Here is a 16277-nt window from a genome sequence, read left to right on the forward strand (position 1 = left end):
CTAATCCAACTATAGGCTCTCTCCCTGATGTCACCAAGGGTCGTGCCATGGCCCCCCGGAACACGGGCATCGGACAGGATCCACGACCGCTGGATTCCTTTAGCGGAATACCCAAAATTGTCGGGGAAGGCGATGGCCACAGCTTGCCCCCCGAAACACCAACAACACATTCCAATACCTAACCGCCAAATACCACGAAAGTTGTGACGGTTGCTACGAGGTAGGCGAAAAAACCAAGAGGCCGGGCCAATTTAGCCAATTGGAAAAAACTCCTACCAGGCCCCCTGGTTAAACAGGGTGACCAACCAGAGGTCCATAGCAAAGTCTCAGGAACAGCTAATCTAAAGGGAGTGGAGGGTGGGTGACTCGAAGAAAATGTGTGTGCAATGGTGGGGATGGCTGGTGCGGCTGCATTTGAACAGCAAGCCAAGCCCCCGCTGAGCTTCCCTATTGGGTGCCCAACCAGGGAGGGGCGTGGCGCCAGCCCTGGAGTTGAAGCAGGGGGCGGAGTGCCCCCTGCATGATGCGGGAATTGTCTCCCGCTCACAACCCCTCCCCTCCTGGGAGGAGGAAAGACTTTAAAAAACAAGCTGCTTCCTGAATATCTATATGGCAAGAATGTTCATGGCTCAGCTACTTGCTGTTAGATGGGAAATTCTATTCCCCCCTTCATCCAGCAGCAGGAAAGAACAGAAGGAAAGAACAGACAAATTTCTGGTTTGCCAGGCAAAGCCTCCTACTTCTGGAAAGTCTGAGGCCCCACGCATGCGTGTGACCTGTGTGTGTGTGTGTGTGTGTGTGCGTGCGCGTATGCACGCACGCCTGCTTGCATAGTTCTGAGTGCATTCAGGGAGGAATCACTGAGACTACCAGACCCTGGAACTGTACTTAATGGGTGAGTTGTCTTGCACTGACTTAGGAGAATCATCTTGCTTTAGCTACTGTTTAAGAGGTTTCACATCTCTGGAGCATCTGGAGACTGGTAAGATTTTGTTTTGCAGGTAACTCTCCTCCTATGTAATGCTCACTCCAAGGAACAGGAGCCAGACTCTTTAATGGCTCATCTGGAGTGTTTTATTAAGAAAGAATAATCATGCCCTAAAGAACAGGCTTCAGTTTTTCTTTCTCAGAGCCTCATGTCTTCCCGTTTTAAGTTTCTCAATATAGTTCTGATTAGTTCCTCCCCATCCTCACACATTCAGTGTCTTTTACTCTTCATGCTTATATTCAGGAATGCTGCAAGGCATGCAATTGGTTTGCAAGAGCAGCTGGTAGCCCAGTTGATGTGCCTTGCACAATCAAATGCAGAGGATGCCACAAGACTGAAAGGAAATTCTTGTAGAGTCAAAAGAAGTTGAGCTTAAAACTGAGAGATGCAGAGTTTACCAGCTTTCCTTCCTCCCTTTGAAGCTACGGGGGTGGGGGGGAGTAGCTTTCACTTGGAGAGGACAAAGCAATATTTATGAAGCACTCTGTTGTAGAGCACTCCCGTGAAATTAGAAAGCATTCTGCATTGTCGTGTTGCAGTCAATTTGCACAAGCCAGGAAAAAAATAGATTCTATTTTCAAACCTTTGAAATGCTTCAAAGGCAGCTTTGTGAAGAGCTGAACAATGCTTCTACTTTGTAGAAATTATCAGCATCTCTGCATCTGGATGCTTGACATTAGATAACAAAAAAACCCCAAGTTCCCTACACCAGACTGTCTCTGCACAGAAAAAGCTGGGTTAAAAATCGTGACAATGAAAAATCATGGTGCCTGGAGCATGCTCTGTTGAACTTTAACCCACTTGCCTCATGCTTATTACTACACTTCAGTGAGTAAAGGGGTCACTGCTGGAACAGCAAGGCATGGGCAGCAGAAGGAAAGGAAATAGCTACTGCACTTCCAGTTCAGTCTAGTGACTCTAGTCCACTAGAATTGTGCTTGGTCTTGTCAGTAAAGGTTTACCCCCATTCAGAGATCACAGGTTAAGAAATCTGCCCTGATCCTAGTCCAGATGATGGGTGGGAGACTAACAATGTCCTGCAGGAGCTCCACTCTTACTCTGCCACACCCTTTTACGGCCAAGGAGCAGCCTCGGTGGTGCAACAAAGCCACTCTTCCTGACACAGGTGCTACTGGCACCTACTGGGGCAGAGCAGTGGTGAGGTTGGAGCTGTGCAGGTTGGCAGAGCCAATCTAGTGCTTCCATTGGTTCGGCTGCACATTCCCAACTTCCCCGCTGCCCTTCCCCATCCCAGTAAGCAGCCCTGTCCTGCCACTCCTGCATGGGCTCAGTGGCAGCTGGCATTTTCAAGCCCTAGAGGAGCCAAGATGTTGCTCAGGGAACCAAGGCAATGAAGAACCAGGATGCAGCTTAAACTACTGAATATAGATTTAGTTTCATTTTCACTTTTATATTTTGAGCCCGATATTAATTAAGGCAGGGGGTGAATCTAATTACCAATCAGTGAATTTGCTAATCAGAGATTCATAAAAGGATGCTTTAATAGGAGGCTCAGTCACACATGACACAGATGAAAATAATGTGCTATAAATTACACTGGAAAAATGGCTACACATTTCAGACTAAACAACAGGATTTGCAACATGCTCAAATATTAATAAGATGTACTGTCATATTCCTTTTGCCAATATTAACATGCTGTTAAGCCAACCAGTGGCACACGGTAACACGTGGAAGACAATGGGCAATTGTCTCATCTTAGCTCCAAACTGATTGAGGATTGAACAAAGAGAAGGCCTTGAGACCCCTTAAACTGTCACTCATACAGCAGCAACATTGCTACCTTCAAAATCTGGTCTCAGATCAGCTTTACAGACATTCTCCTGGGGGCTGTTTACACAATGATTTTTTTTCCAGAGATAACAACCCCTAAAGCTTCAGCCTCAGCCTTGCACACAGAACTCACAAGGTTGAAGTGACTTAAAAGTGAGGTGCCTGGAATAATGTAAGGTGTTTTCCTCACCTTGGTATGTTCTATCACTTTTTTTTTGCAGCAATCTGCTACATAAACATTGCCATGGTCAGTACCTGCACAGCATAAGAATCGTAAAGAGGAGATGCACAGAAAACCTGATATACTCAGTCTGGCAACCTGCATGGATCTCCAAAGCAGTAATAGAGGAACCAAAGCTGAGTTTATCCATTCAATATATTAAAAAATCTTTTTTTCTTTTTTTCTTTAACTTTTATTTTGCTTTAGACAGGTAAAAGATAGAGATTTTATCCTACTGTGTAAACAAGTTCTAGGATAAAGAAAAGCATTTCCCTTTCTGTCCCATATGAAAAGATGCTCCAAACTCACTGCAGAGCATTTACAACTAGACATGTCAGGCAAGCTTCACCTCAAACAGGTTGCATTTATACTAGATGCTGGTGTATTGGGGCAGATATAGACCTTACTAACATTTGATTAAGGATTACTGTAAGGTAAAAGTAATCACTGAAAGTAGAACTTTGCTAAATCAGGTACCACATTTAAGAAAGTCCAGTTCTGGCAAGTGACAAGTGGCTAGCCAAATCACAGACTTGAGATGAATATTTAAACACTTATTAGCTTAACTAACGATGGCCACAGAATTCGGTACCTCAAGTGCTTCTGCTGGGGAGCTCATGAGAAATTCATACGACTTCCTTGTGAGCTCACGCTTTCTACCTACCGTATTTTTCGCTCTATAACACGCACCCAACCATAACACGCACGTAGTTTTTAGAGGAGGAAAACAAGGAAAAAAATATTCTAAACGAAAAAGTGGATGTATGATTTTTGTGGTTCATGCTGTGGCCACAGACATGTGATCCGACAGTGAGTTTGGAGTAGCCCAATGCAAAAATCCTGAGGATCCATGTGGATCCATGCTTTGTAACCACGTTTTTGCACCACTGCAGCCCCAGGCAACAGTGGGTGCGTGATTTTTTTGGTGCAAGATGTAGCCATGGACATGCTATGTGATCTGATGGTGAATTTGGGGTGACCCAGTGCAAAAATCCTGAGGATCCATGTGGATCCGTGCTTTGTAACCACGTTTTAAGTGGGGAGGGAAGGAAAAGCACTCAAGGAACAAGGAGCACGTGTGGGGTGGGTGGAGAAGGATGCTGCTAATAATGAAGAAGAGGGGTATAAGGGGAGAAGGCTCCTCTCCTCTCCTACTTTGCTCTATAAAGAAGCAGGCTCTCTGTCCCTCTCTCCTCCCCACTCAGCGGCTCTTCTCCCGCTTTGCTGTTTCAAAGCGAGCCACGGAGGAGGAAAGGAAGGGGAACCATGGATCCTCTGCTCACGACTGCAGCAGATCCCCCCCGCCACCCGTAGGCATTCCCTCCATAACATGCACAGACATTTCCCCTTACTTTCTAGGAGGAAAAAAGTGAGTGTTATGGTGCAAAAAATACGGTAATATGGCCCTAAACCTGACCCTCTTCCTCCTTAATGGCAGCTCTCCAATGGATGCACATGGTAAAGGATGGTTTAAACCTAAAGCCATGTGACAGGAATGGAGCAGAGAAAGCAGGGGAAGCATGGCTGGAGACATTTAAAAGATTCAAAGAGCAACATCAAACATTTCGCCTCTTCCCACGCGTTTCACCTCTGCTTTTCCTGCCCTGGAGCAGCCGTTCTCACATAAAGCCCCTTCCTCTCTCCTCACGGGGGAGAACCCCTTGAACATAGTTTTCACACTGTCCCACCACATGACATAAGGAAAGGTGGTGGAGGTTCACCTAGGGTGTTAGTTTGAGTGTGGTGGTGGGGTAGTGTACCATAAAGGGGAGGGGCGATAATGATGAATGGCATCCTTCAGACAGAGCTCTTGCAGCAGGTGATGCCTACAGGGAAACGAGAAACACATTGGTGAGAGCAGGAAGGTATACCATAGAATGAATCCATCAATGATTGGGAGGATGAAGCAAGTACAATATGCGGCAAACAAAACCCATTGCTGATAACAGCAGGCCCATAGCTCAACCACAGGATGCACCTTATACCTTTAGAGCCATTTTCAGCCTCCAACAATGTCAGATACAGAATATAGGGAAATGGATGTGTTGCAAGTTCATGAAATGGAAAAGCATAAAATGGAATACTTTAAATAAATCAGTTCATTTCCAAACTAGAACAAGCCTAAGTAACAAAGGCTACATCTCCAACTCACTTTTTGTCCCTCTTACATCTGAACTGATGTGGCACCAACACTGCAAACAGCAGGACCAAACATGCATCCCTGAAGACCTTGTCCAACATCACAAGTGGAGGTACACAGGGTCAGCTGGAGTCAAGGATCAGAATCCAGGGAACTCTACATGCCTGGGAATCTGAACTGACCAAGGAAAGTGCACATATAACTTAAAACATCTACAAATAAGAAATCTGTACATGGTCAGAGTGCAGAGGGAAACTGGCAGGCAGCTGTGTGAGGTTTAATTCCTGCCAGCAGAATTGCTCCCTTTGGGTAGTTAACAGCAAGCATCCTTAAGCCAAGGATCCTTTTGTTCAATGTTTGTATATTTTCCATACTTCACATTCCCCAGTGTGCTCTCATGATGGAATTCCAGTTAGCTAGTGTATCCATGTTTACATTGCTGATTAAGCTAATAAGACATACTGGACTTGGCAAGAGATGCTCCTGAAGTTTGAGCCATTAACCATACAAGTCAACTCAGGGGACAGGTGATACATCTCAAGTTCTCTGGGCCATGTCTGAATGATGGTATGCAAAGGAGAAGTCCATTGATTTAGGATTTGTTTCTTCCTAATCAATGCCAAGGCATGAGGGATCTTTAATCCTACCCTGGGAAGCATGTTTTGTGTGTCATCAACCAGGATCAAAGGATACAGGCTCTGCATTTGGCAGTTAGAAAGCAAAACATGTTTCAGAGAAGATGCTGTGAATATGAGCTGTTTTGTCATCTCAAAATAATTAGTTAGATCTAAACTGAGGGGTTTTTTTTTAGTCACTCCTCCTCACTTCAAAATATCTACAAATAGAAACAACATTGTTTCCTAGTTTTTGAGTATCACAGTCGAAAAGCCTCTGGGTGCCTTCTGCTAGCACTCAGGCAGCTGACAAATCCCCACACGCTAATATGCTCAGGCACCAGATTTTTAAACCACAGTGGCTATGGATCTGAAAGTTATCAACACCCTTTGAATCCTGGACTGTCTGCCCCACTGCAGGATCACACTGTAAAGATGCATTGATCTAAACCCTGAGGAAGGATACTTGAGACCCGGGATTGACATGTTGGTATCCATCTGTCTCGAGAGACAATGGAGTGCACCTCTGGGGGTGAAGTCAAGCCACTTTGTAGCACCACCAAAGTGACCTTCCCAGGGCACAAGCCTGGGCAGTGTGTCTGGAGATCCTGGGCTCCCCAGACAACTCTTGCCTTGCTAATGTGGTCCAAAGGAAAGCAGAGCATTATGTTTGGCACCAGCTTGGCTGCAGGCGTTGCCAGAAGGAGGTTTACAAGATGCCATCCAACCATCTTAGGGACTCTGCTACGAATTTGTGTAGGGTTGTCCCTCAAGTCTGTGGGTACAGATTGTTCCTTGGGGTTTACTCCCGAAACCTTTCTCACAAATGAGGTTTAGGATCAGAGTTTTCCTTCTCCTAGCTCCTTTCCCTTTCCCTAACTCACCAAGGGTTTAAGACCCATTGACTACCCCCACCTGGTTTAGGCAGCCAGTTGTAGCTGTTCCTTTGGTGTGGCTGCTGTCGCATGCTGACAGCTTCTAGGACCTGAGTGCACGGTGGGAACCGAAGGTGGAGAAATTACTCCAGAAGGAGCATGACGTGTCCCCCCACCAGAGGTACTACCCCTCCCATAACACCTCATACAACCCTATAGTAGGAATTGACACCTATTATAGATACAGGGGTTAAGTTTTTTCCTTTTCCACATACTCCTGAGCTGATAGGTACACGTGCTATCACCTTCAAGAGCAAAGCCCTATTCTGTATATAGTCCAAGAGTATCACAACACTAGAAGTACAGCTAACCAAGAAGATGATGTTGTTGCCTAGCAATCAGTCAGAATGGCATGATCCTTTCTAAGGTAACTTGTGCTCTGGTTGCCTGTGTGGTTCTAAGGGAGTTTTCCACTGTGTAGTTGCTGTATATGTTCCTAGTATGAACTTGGCCTGAATTGTTCAGAAACACAAAATCCCTGTTTATTTCTCCTCATACTATGTTTTTGTTCAGTTCACCGCATACAGTGTTATCAATTCTTTCTGGACTAAGACTGCACTACAGTAAACTCACAACTTACACAAGGGGTTACATTCTGGGGATCACACCTAAAGCCTAAATTGCGTATAGTCAAAACATGTTGGGTTCAATGGCAGGTGGGATTCCCAAAGTCTTTTTCTAGACACCCACCCCCTTTCAGCTTGTAAGGCTCAATGTGCACAAGTTAAATGCTGACTGTATTTAAGTGACTCTGCAACACTCAAGTGCTGCTTGTGGGATTCCCATAGGCATCTGAATGCCCACTATGGTGGGGGAGGGGAGGAGGTTGCTGGACAAAATACTAGGCCTTGGATGTGATCTCAGCAGGGCTCTTCCTATGTTCTTAATGGGACAGGACTACATGCATTAAACAATACATTGTCATTCAGATTACAGTGTGCCACAAGCAGAGAATGGAAAGGTGCACCATGTCTGACACATCGAGGAAAATGAGAAAATCTGAAGACTTTCAGAAATACCAGCCAACCACACAAACAGAAAACAAATATTTCCTTATTGCAAAGCACAGCAGTGAGCTCCTAAGCATGAAAGGGAAAACTGAAAATAACCACTTGCCCATGCACATCCCAGAAACCCCACATCTTCAAGAATAAAAGTTTCCTTATCCTTTTTAGTACTTGCCGTAACAAGCAATTGGGTATTTTATTTTATTTTAAAAAGCAGCCATTGCACACTTCTTCCCACCTCCAGCAAGCTAGCACTGATGTATCAGAATTATATGTCTGTTACTCTCAAATACCCAGGCCCATTTTATAACTACTGATTCATCTCTTTCTCTCTTTGTCTCTCTCTGTCTCTCTCCCCTACATAATTTTTCATCTTCAAAGTATTTGATGGACATTATTTCACTTCCACATCTTAATTCCTCCATCTCATCACACAAGCAGAGTTATAGTGAGGATGAATGTTTAACTGGCAGGCTGTGGAAATGTATTATGTAAGTGACTTAAACAGACCAGACAGAAAGCAATGAGGACTTCCGGAGGCGGCGCGACCGGTAATGGCTGCCTTCTCCGAGTAAGGAGAAGGGAGCTCCGCTGTAAACGGGTCGTCCGCTACGGCGAAGCGGAGACCCATCCAGGAAAACCACAGGTGGCAGAAGCCTGTGGTCTCGGGACCCGGCGGGCGCCAGAAGCAGCCCCCAAAACGTTGAAGGGACCCCGTAAGGGGCTCCGGATCGCGGAGGGGGTAGCGGCGCTGTGGGTCGTTGCGCAAACAGCGAAGTGAAGCCGCATTGCTGTTGCCGGTCAGCGCTGTCCTTTCTTCCTGCAACTTTTCTGAACTTTGGAAACTACAACCCGTGAGTAAATTTGGACATTGAAAACTTTCTGAAACTTTCGTCAACTTTCTGAAACTTTTTGAGAACTTTATGGAACTTTTAAAACTTTTTTAAAAAAAAGTTGAAATTTGGCTGAAAACGGAGTGAGAATAAGCAGGAAGCCCATCTCCCGCGATACTGAACTTTAAGCAAAGAGCAGGAGGAGTGGAGACAAAAAGTTATGCTTTAACTAAATGCTGGCACCCTGTTAAAGCAGTTTTCTGAGTGAAAGACTTTGAGCTATTGACTTTTGCTGGTCATATGTGGGATGCATTGATATTCTTCTTCTGTGGTACCAGTGGATTATAAAATAAATAAGAATCTCTGGTGCTGGAGCTGCCTGAATGAGCACCAGTTTGCAACTTTGGATATATTGAATTCAGGTTTTGAAACATTCTGAGCTGGAACTGGATACTTTGAAACTGTTGCAGTCAAGGCACTGTAAGAAACACTGTTTTGCTTTAAGTTTTACTCTGCTAAAAATAACACACTGTGGAGGCGATAGACATGGATTTAAATTTATAAGTTTAACTTGGATTTGATCTTTTCCCTGAAGACGTATTAAGCTCCCTCTAGAGGATTTTGGGCTTACAGCAGTGACTTTGTTTTACTTTCCCTTTCCCGGCCTCTGTTTGACTATTGCATCTGGGACTCTGCTTTCTCATGGGAACAACTTGGATTGACCTTGGATTACAGATAACTTTGGAATGAGTGGCGCAAGGAGAAGAGGAAGGACTAAACAAACAACTTTAACTTTATCTGCAGCCTCACAGCGTAGATCTTCTGTGCCGGCCTTGCCTTCCACTTTGCCTCCAGACATAGAGGCGGCCTCCCTAATACAGGCAGGGGAGGGTGAGACAGAGGAGCTGCACCTGGGAGATATGGCTTCAGGGACAAGTAGCTCTGTCTTGGAGAAAATTTTGGAGAAACTGGAGGCTCTGGACAAGAAGGCTGATTTGCATACAGCTAAAATTGAACAGAACACAGAAAGTTTGAATAAGCTGACTGGACAAGTTGCACAGAATGCCCAATCCATTGGAGAATTAAAGGAGGCTGTAGGTGAAAATCGTAAACTGGCTGAAGATACTAGTCAAAGATTGGAAGAACTTGAGAAAGAAGTAAGACCACTCAGCAAACAAGTTGGAGAACATCAGATTTACTTTTTGATGACAGAACTGCGAAACAGGGAGACCAACTTGAGGATACGGTCAATACCAGAGGTGGAAGAAGATAATCTTATTGAATTTCTAACTAAGGAATTTGCCAAGTTTTGGGAGTTAGAGGAAAAAGACTTTAAAATTGCATCTGCTTTCAGGCTTGGCAGAGTCAGAAGGACAGAGAAGCCCAGAGATTGTTTGATAACATTGAGATCAAAGGAGGAAAGGGACAAGATTTTGGGCCTGCACTACGAAAAGTCACTAGACATCTTGGGCAAGAGAATTGAAATCTACAAGGACATTCCTAAGCAGTTGCTGGACCTTAGATCTAATTACACGGAATTGGCAAGACTGTTGAGAAGCAACGCAATTATCTTCAGGTGGGAGTTTCCACAAGGATTATCCTTTACCTACAGAGGGAGAAAGATCAAAATCAAAACAGTGGAAGATAGAGACAAGTTTTTGGGAGCACACGGAGAAGACCTCCACAAAGGACTTGGATTGCCAGCGCCAGAACCTCCAGGGGAGCCCGCCCCCTCGGATCCTCAAGGACCGGAGAACAAGGTACCACCCCAGAAAGAATAACCAGATCTATCCAGGATGTCTCTGCAGCTTTTGAGTTGGAACATAAATGGCTGTAACAGTCCCGAAAAAAGGTCTAAAATTTTTCATATTTTAAAAAAGGAACAATTGGACATTATATGCTTACAAGAAACGCATGTGATTAGGCTCCATAGAAAGGTGTTAATAAATAAAAGGCTTGGTCAAGAATTTATATCATCGGATACAGTTAAAAAGAGAGGTGTAGTGATCTATGCAAAAGAGAGCCTTTCACCAAAATTTCTCTTTAAAGACGAAAGTGGAAGAATCCTCGCAATAGAAATACAGTATCAAGGAGAAAAAATTTTGATATTAGGAATTTATGCTCCAAATGAAGGAAAATCGGATTTTTATAAGAAGTTGCACGAGATCATGCTGGACTATCTGGATTACAACAACGTCATCATGATGGGGGACATGAATGGGGTCGTATCAACAAATATGGATAAGTCACAGAACCAGAACATTACTAAAGAGGGAAGACTACCTAAGACCTTTTTTGAAATGACTGACAATATGGACTGGGTTGACATCTGGAGAGTTAGAAACCCCTTGGGAAGAGAAGGAACATTCTTTTCTGAAGCTCAACTGACTTGGACACGAATCGACCAAATATGGATAACTAGAAGTCTGGCACCTAAGGTGAGGAAGGTGGAAATCTGCCCCAAAACATGCTCCGACCATAACGCCTTGAGAATGGATATGACATTGATCCCAATCGGCTCCTTTAGATGGAAGATGAATGATGGCCTGTTTAGAGATCAAAGAATTGTAAAGAAGGCCCAAAAAACCTTAAAGGACTATTTTGAGATTAATTTGAACACTACGGTGGAAAAAAGAACTATCTGGGATGCAAGTAAAGCTGTGATGAGAGGGTTCTTGATCCAACAGAATTCCTTAAAGAAAAGACTGCAAAATGAAAAGAAAGATAAAATTCTGGAAAGTATCAAAGAGTTGGAGAAGAAGTTAAGATCTAACCCGAAGTCCCAACCGATTCTGAGAGAAATTAAACTTTATCAGGCGCAATATTCCAAGCTGATAAATCAGGAAATAGAATGGAAGATTAAAACAATGAAACAAAAAACTTTTGAATCGGCAAATAAATGTGGGAAACTGCTAGCTTGGCAGTTGAAAAGGAGACAAAGATTAAATACAGTAACAAACTTAGAGGTTGAAGGAAGGAACATTCAGAACCCGGGAGAGATTAGAAAGTGCTTCCAGAGGTATTTTAAAAAGTTATATACTCAAGGGCCACAAGATGAAATAGAGATTACACAATTTTTGGAGAGAAATGGATTAGCAAAGCTGTCAGAAGAAAACAGAACAATTTTAAATGGCAAAATAACACAACAAGAGATTGAACAGGCCATCCTGAGTCTGAAACAGGGCAAATCACCAGGGCCAGATGGACTGACCTCTAACTACTATAAGACATTGAAGGATTATTTGATACAACCTTTGTTGGAGGTCAGTAATGAAATAATGGAGGGGAAGAAGGCGCCTGAATCGTGGAAAGAAGCATTTATCACATTGATTCCAAAGTCAGAAACTGAAAAGACACAACTTAAGAATTACCGTCCCATCTCCCTTTTAAATGTGGATTACAAAATATTTGCAGATGTTTTGGCACGAAGATTTAAGAAAGTTTTAAGTGAGATAATCCATAAAGACCAGGCAGGCTTTCTCCCGGGCAGACATATGTTTACTAACACAAGGAACATTATAGACATATTGGAACTTTTACAAACAAACATAAACACCAAAGCAGCTTTAATTTTTATAGACGCGGAGAAAGCCTTTGACAACATTTCTTGGAAATTTATGAAGGGGAACTTAAAAGAAATGGGAGTGGGACGGGGGTTTGAGAACGGGATTGAGGCAATATATTCAGAACAAAAGGCTAAACTGATAGTTAACAATGTGGTTACAGAAGAGTTTAAAATTGAAAAAGGTACACGACAAGGCTGCCCGATTTCCCCATTACTGTTTATTTCGGTTCTGGAAGTGCTCCTGAATATGATTAGGGGGGACCGGTTGGTGGAAGGGATTCAGGTCGGAGCGAAACAATATAAACTTAAAGCTTTTGCAGATGACCTAGTTCTGACATTACAGGAGCCGGAGTCTAGTTTGAAAAGAGTACTACAACTGATTCAAAACTTTGGTCGAGTGGCAGGATTTAAGTTAAATAAGCAAAAAACTAAAGTTCTGGGGAAAAACATGACAGATATTGAGTTGGAACAGCTTCAGAAAGAGACAGAACTAAATGTGGTTAAAAAAGTTAAATACCTAGGGGTAAACATAACAGCAAAAAATCTGAGTTTATTTAAAGATAATTATGAAAAATGTTGGTCAGAGATTAAGAGAGACTTGGATAGTTGGTCAAGATTAAAACTTTCATTGCTAGGCCGAATAGCTGCCATCAAGATGAATGTATTGCCAAAAATGTTATTTTTGTTTCAGACACTGCAGATTGTAGACAAGACAGAGTGCTTCCGGAAGTGGCAGAAAGATATCTCTAAATTTGTCTGGCAGGGCAAAAAGCCCAGAATCAAATTTAAAATATTAACAGATGCGAAAGAAAGAGGGGGCTTTGCCCTGCCAGACTTAAAGTTGTATTATGAAGCTGCAGCTTTCTGCTGGTTAAAAGATTGGTTACTTCTTGAAGATACGGATGTCTTGGATTTGGAAGGTTTTAATAATGCGTTTGGATGGCATGCATATTTATGGTATGATAAAGCTAAGATAAATAAGGCCTTCAAGAACCATATTGTCAGAAAATCAGTTTTTAATGTCTGGACAAAATATAAAGACTTACTGGAGAATAAAACTCCGAGGTGGCTGTCACCCCTGGAGGCTAAGGCTCGGAAAAGAGCCAATATGGAGGCCAATTGGCCAAAATATTGGGAGATAATAGAAAAGGATGGTGACAACTGGAAATTGCAGAGTTTAGAAAAGATGAGAGACAAAGTGCGAGACTGGTTACACTATGCTCAGATTAAAGAAGTGTTTAAAAACGACAAAAAGTTAGGATTCCAAGTGGAAAAGTCAAAGTTAGAAACTGAACTGTTAGAACCTAAGACTAAGGTACTTTCAAGAATGTATAACTTGCTGCTGAAATGGAACACACATGACGAAATGGTAAAATCAACAATGATAAAATGGGCGCAGGATATTGGGTATAATATTATGTTTGAAGATTGGGAAAGGTTGTGGACCTCTGGGCTGAACTTCACTGCATGTAATGCGTTGAAGGAAAATGTGATGAAAATGATGTATAGATGGTACATGACCCCTGTCAAACTGGCTAAAATATACCATTCGTCTGATAGCAAATGTTGGAAGTGTAAGGAAAATGAAGGAACATTTTTTCACCTCTGGTGGACCTGCCCTAGAGTGAAGGCCTTTTGGGAGAAAATATATAATGAATTAAAAAAGGTGTTTAAATACACCTTTACTAAGAAAGCAGAGGCCTTTCTCCTGGGTATTGTCGGCCAGAGTGTGTTAAAAGAGGACAGAACATTCTTTTTGTACGCAACAACAGCAGCAAGAATATTAATTGCCAAGAATTGGAAAACTCAGGAGCTACCCACTGTGGAAGAATGGCAGATGCAACTGATGGACTATATGCAACTAGCCGAGATGACCGGCAGAATTCGAGACCAGGGAGAAGAAAGGATGGAAGAAGATTGGAGGAAATTTAAGACTTATTTACAAAAATATTGTAATCTGGCTGAGTGCTGAATAGGATGCCAGTGCAGACAATTGTCTACCATTAAAATAGATTTAAAGTCGAATTATATGTCAAACCAAATTAAGATTAGTAATTAAGATGAGTTAAATGATAATTTGCTTGAAAATAATTTAATAATGATGTAAGTGTATGCGGGAGGTGTGGGGGAGTCCCATGTAACAATTGAAAGATGTTAAATGGACAACGATAAGTGCTTATTTGATATATGTTTTATTTGAAAACTTTAATAAATATATTATAAAAAAAAAAACAGAAAGCAATGAGAGGCGAGGAGATCCAGGCCTCCATGATCTGCTCAGGCCGTGATTTCAGTGTCAACTCTCAATCAATATTTGCTTCAATACCCATTTCCAAGTGGGGAGTACAAAGCACACTGCAAACTACCAGTTTGGCTCTAATCACCAGTTCTTCCCTCATGAGTAAGGGAAAAATAACTGACAGCATTTTGTACCGGAACATTAACAAGCATTGTCTTTAACATCTCAGCCACACTTGCTTACCACTGAGCAAGCGTTATCTGTTGGTTGGGTTACATGCTGCTATGGGAATTTATCAAAGGCAATTTTCAACAGGCAGACTTACCATGCACTTGATTGATTTCAGAGTTGGAGGACAAGATTTCATCAGCCAATTTCTGGGCTGTCGGGAGCACTTCAGTGTGGTGGGCTGTGATCAAATACTGAACAAACTTTTGGAGCTGGTCTCTGTTCATTTGGAAAAGAGTCTCTGAGATAGGAAGACGGAGTTTGACCTGATCAGGCTTGCGAATTCTGTACAGTGAGAGTGCCACTACATGTGCACAGTAAAAAATGTCCTTGTTCCCGCAACCACACGTCACAGAAGTTATTTTGCACCGGTCAAAGCTGATGGCTACCTTGTAGGTCATTTCTGCTTCTGCTGCAGTGGCAGGTTCTGTTACTGTGCCACTCAGGTGGAATCCTGGAAGAGAACAAGAGAAGGGTGTTTAGCTTTGCAAAGGAGTGTTATCGTAATAGCCCGCTAGCCTGCTCAGAATGTATAAATGCTAACAACAATGTGCCACAGCAACAAATTACATTTCCTTCACTCCAAAATGAGCATATATTTGAGACGCACTATTCTGCATGAAGATGTTTCAGCTGAACAGAAAAGTTCTGCACTCTTTGACCAGCTCAGAATAATCCCAAACTGAACTAATAGCAGTACCCAACCGTATGTACAAGATTGAATTTGCTTTTGAAATAGCTGGGCTGGCATAAAACTAATTCCAGATTGTCTTAAAACTCTTAAGCCACAACCAAACTTGGAGGAGCTGTTTTATTATTAGTTCCGGGAGTAGCTAAAGAGCAAGGATGAATCCTGCAAAGCATCTCTCACACTCCATTGCTTCATTTTATTTATACTGCCCAAATGAGGAGGGGTTGGCTGCAATCTGAAGTTTCCTTCTTCATCTGATGGAAGAGTGATTTTAATATCATGCTGGATCTTGCTCATTTTCTCTGCCAGAAAACATGATGTAGTATATCTTGGCAAATGCAAACTTTTCAAAATCAGCTGAACACCAGATACTCATGCAAGATACAACACATGATACCAAATCTGGTTTGAAAGGACATTAATTGCTTTTGAATAAAATTTCAACATGTGTCTATTAAACATCAATCTGTATTTCTTCACTTTAAGGAATAAAAAATGAGCAATGCTTCACTAAAAAGTAGGATGCAAAACCTAGAGCAGAATTCTGCACAATATTGGCAATAGACAATATTGTACAACTGTTTAGTAGCCTACATTCATTCCCATGATACAAAAATGCTGAATTCAATTGCCCCAACCTCCAAACATATCTCAAATGGATTAGAAAATGGGAAAGAGCACTCTTCTTCTGAGTCAGCTAGGAAAATTCCATGAAACTACCAAAGAGTAGAAACAAGTCTCACCAATTCTATATAGTTTGAAGTAAATGAATAAAAACATTAATTCTTTATTTTGCCATGATGCAACAGCGGGTAGGAAAGGGAACAAATGAATTTTAACAAATACAAAAGTAATATCACACTGCATTAAAATATTTTCATTTTTAAAGTCTCCCATTTCAAGACCTCAATCAATAGGAACAACACTCTAGAAAATGTTTCAATTCCTTCATTTATTCTACTTGAAAGCACAACCCAATTTCTGGGTGCACTCTAAGACCCTAAAAGTGGGTCACACTAGGCT

General features: G+C 42.3%; 1 protein-coding gene across 4 annotated transcripts in view; it reads right to left on the reverse strand.

Annotated features, from left to right (window-relative positions):
- Window positions 1–16277, reverse strand: part of ZSWIM5 (zinc finger SWIM-type containing 5) — a 121502-nt gene that overhangs the window by 26339 nt on the left and 78886 nt on the right. For all 4 annotated transcript variants that reach the window (XM_083619817.1, XM_083619819.1, XM_083619818.1 and 1 more), the window contains exon 2: window positions 14661–15017. In XM_083619817.1, the coding sequence (XP_083475943.1) occupies window positions 14661–15017 (357 nt within the window). The remainder of the gene's footprint in view (window positions 1–14660; window positions 15018–16277) is intronic.

Source organism: Podarcis filfolensis (genome assembly GCF_964270895.1).
Source record: "Podarcis filfolensis genome assembly, chromosome: 6".
Taxonomy (NCBI): domain Eukaryota; kingdom Metazoa; phylum Chordata; class Lepidosauria; order Squamata; family Lacertidae; genus Podarcis; species Podarcis filfolensis.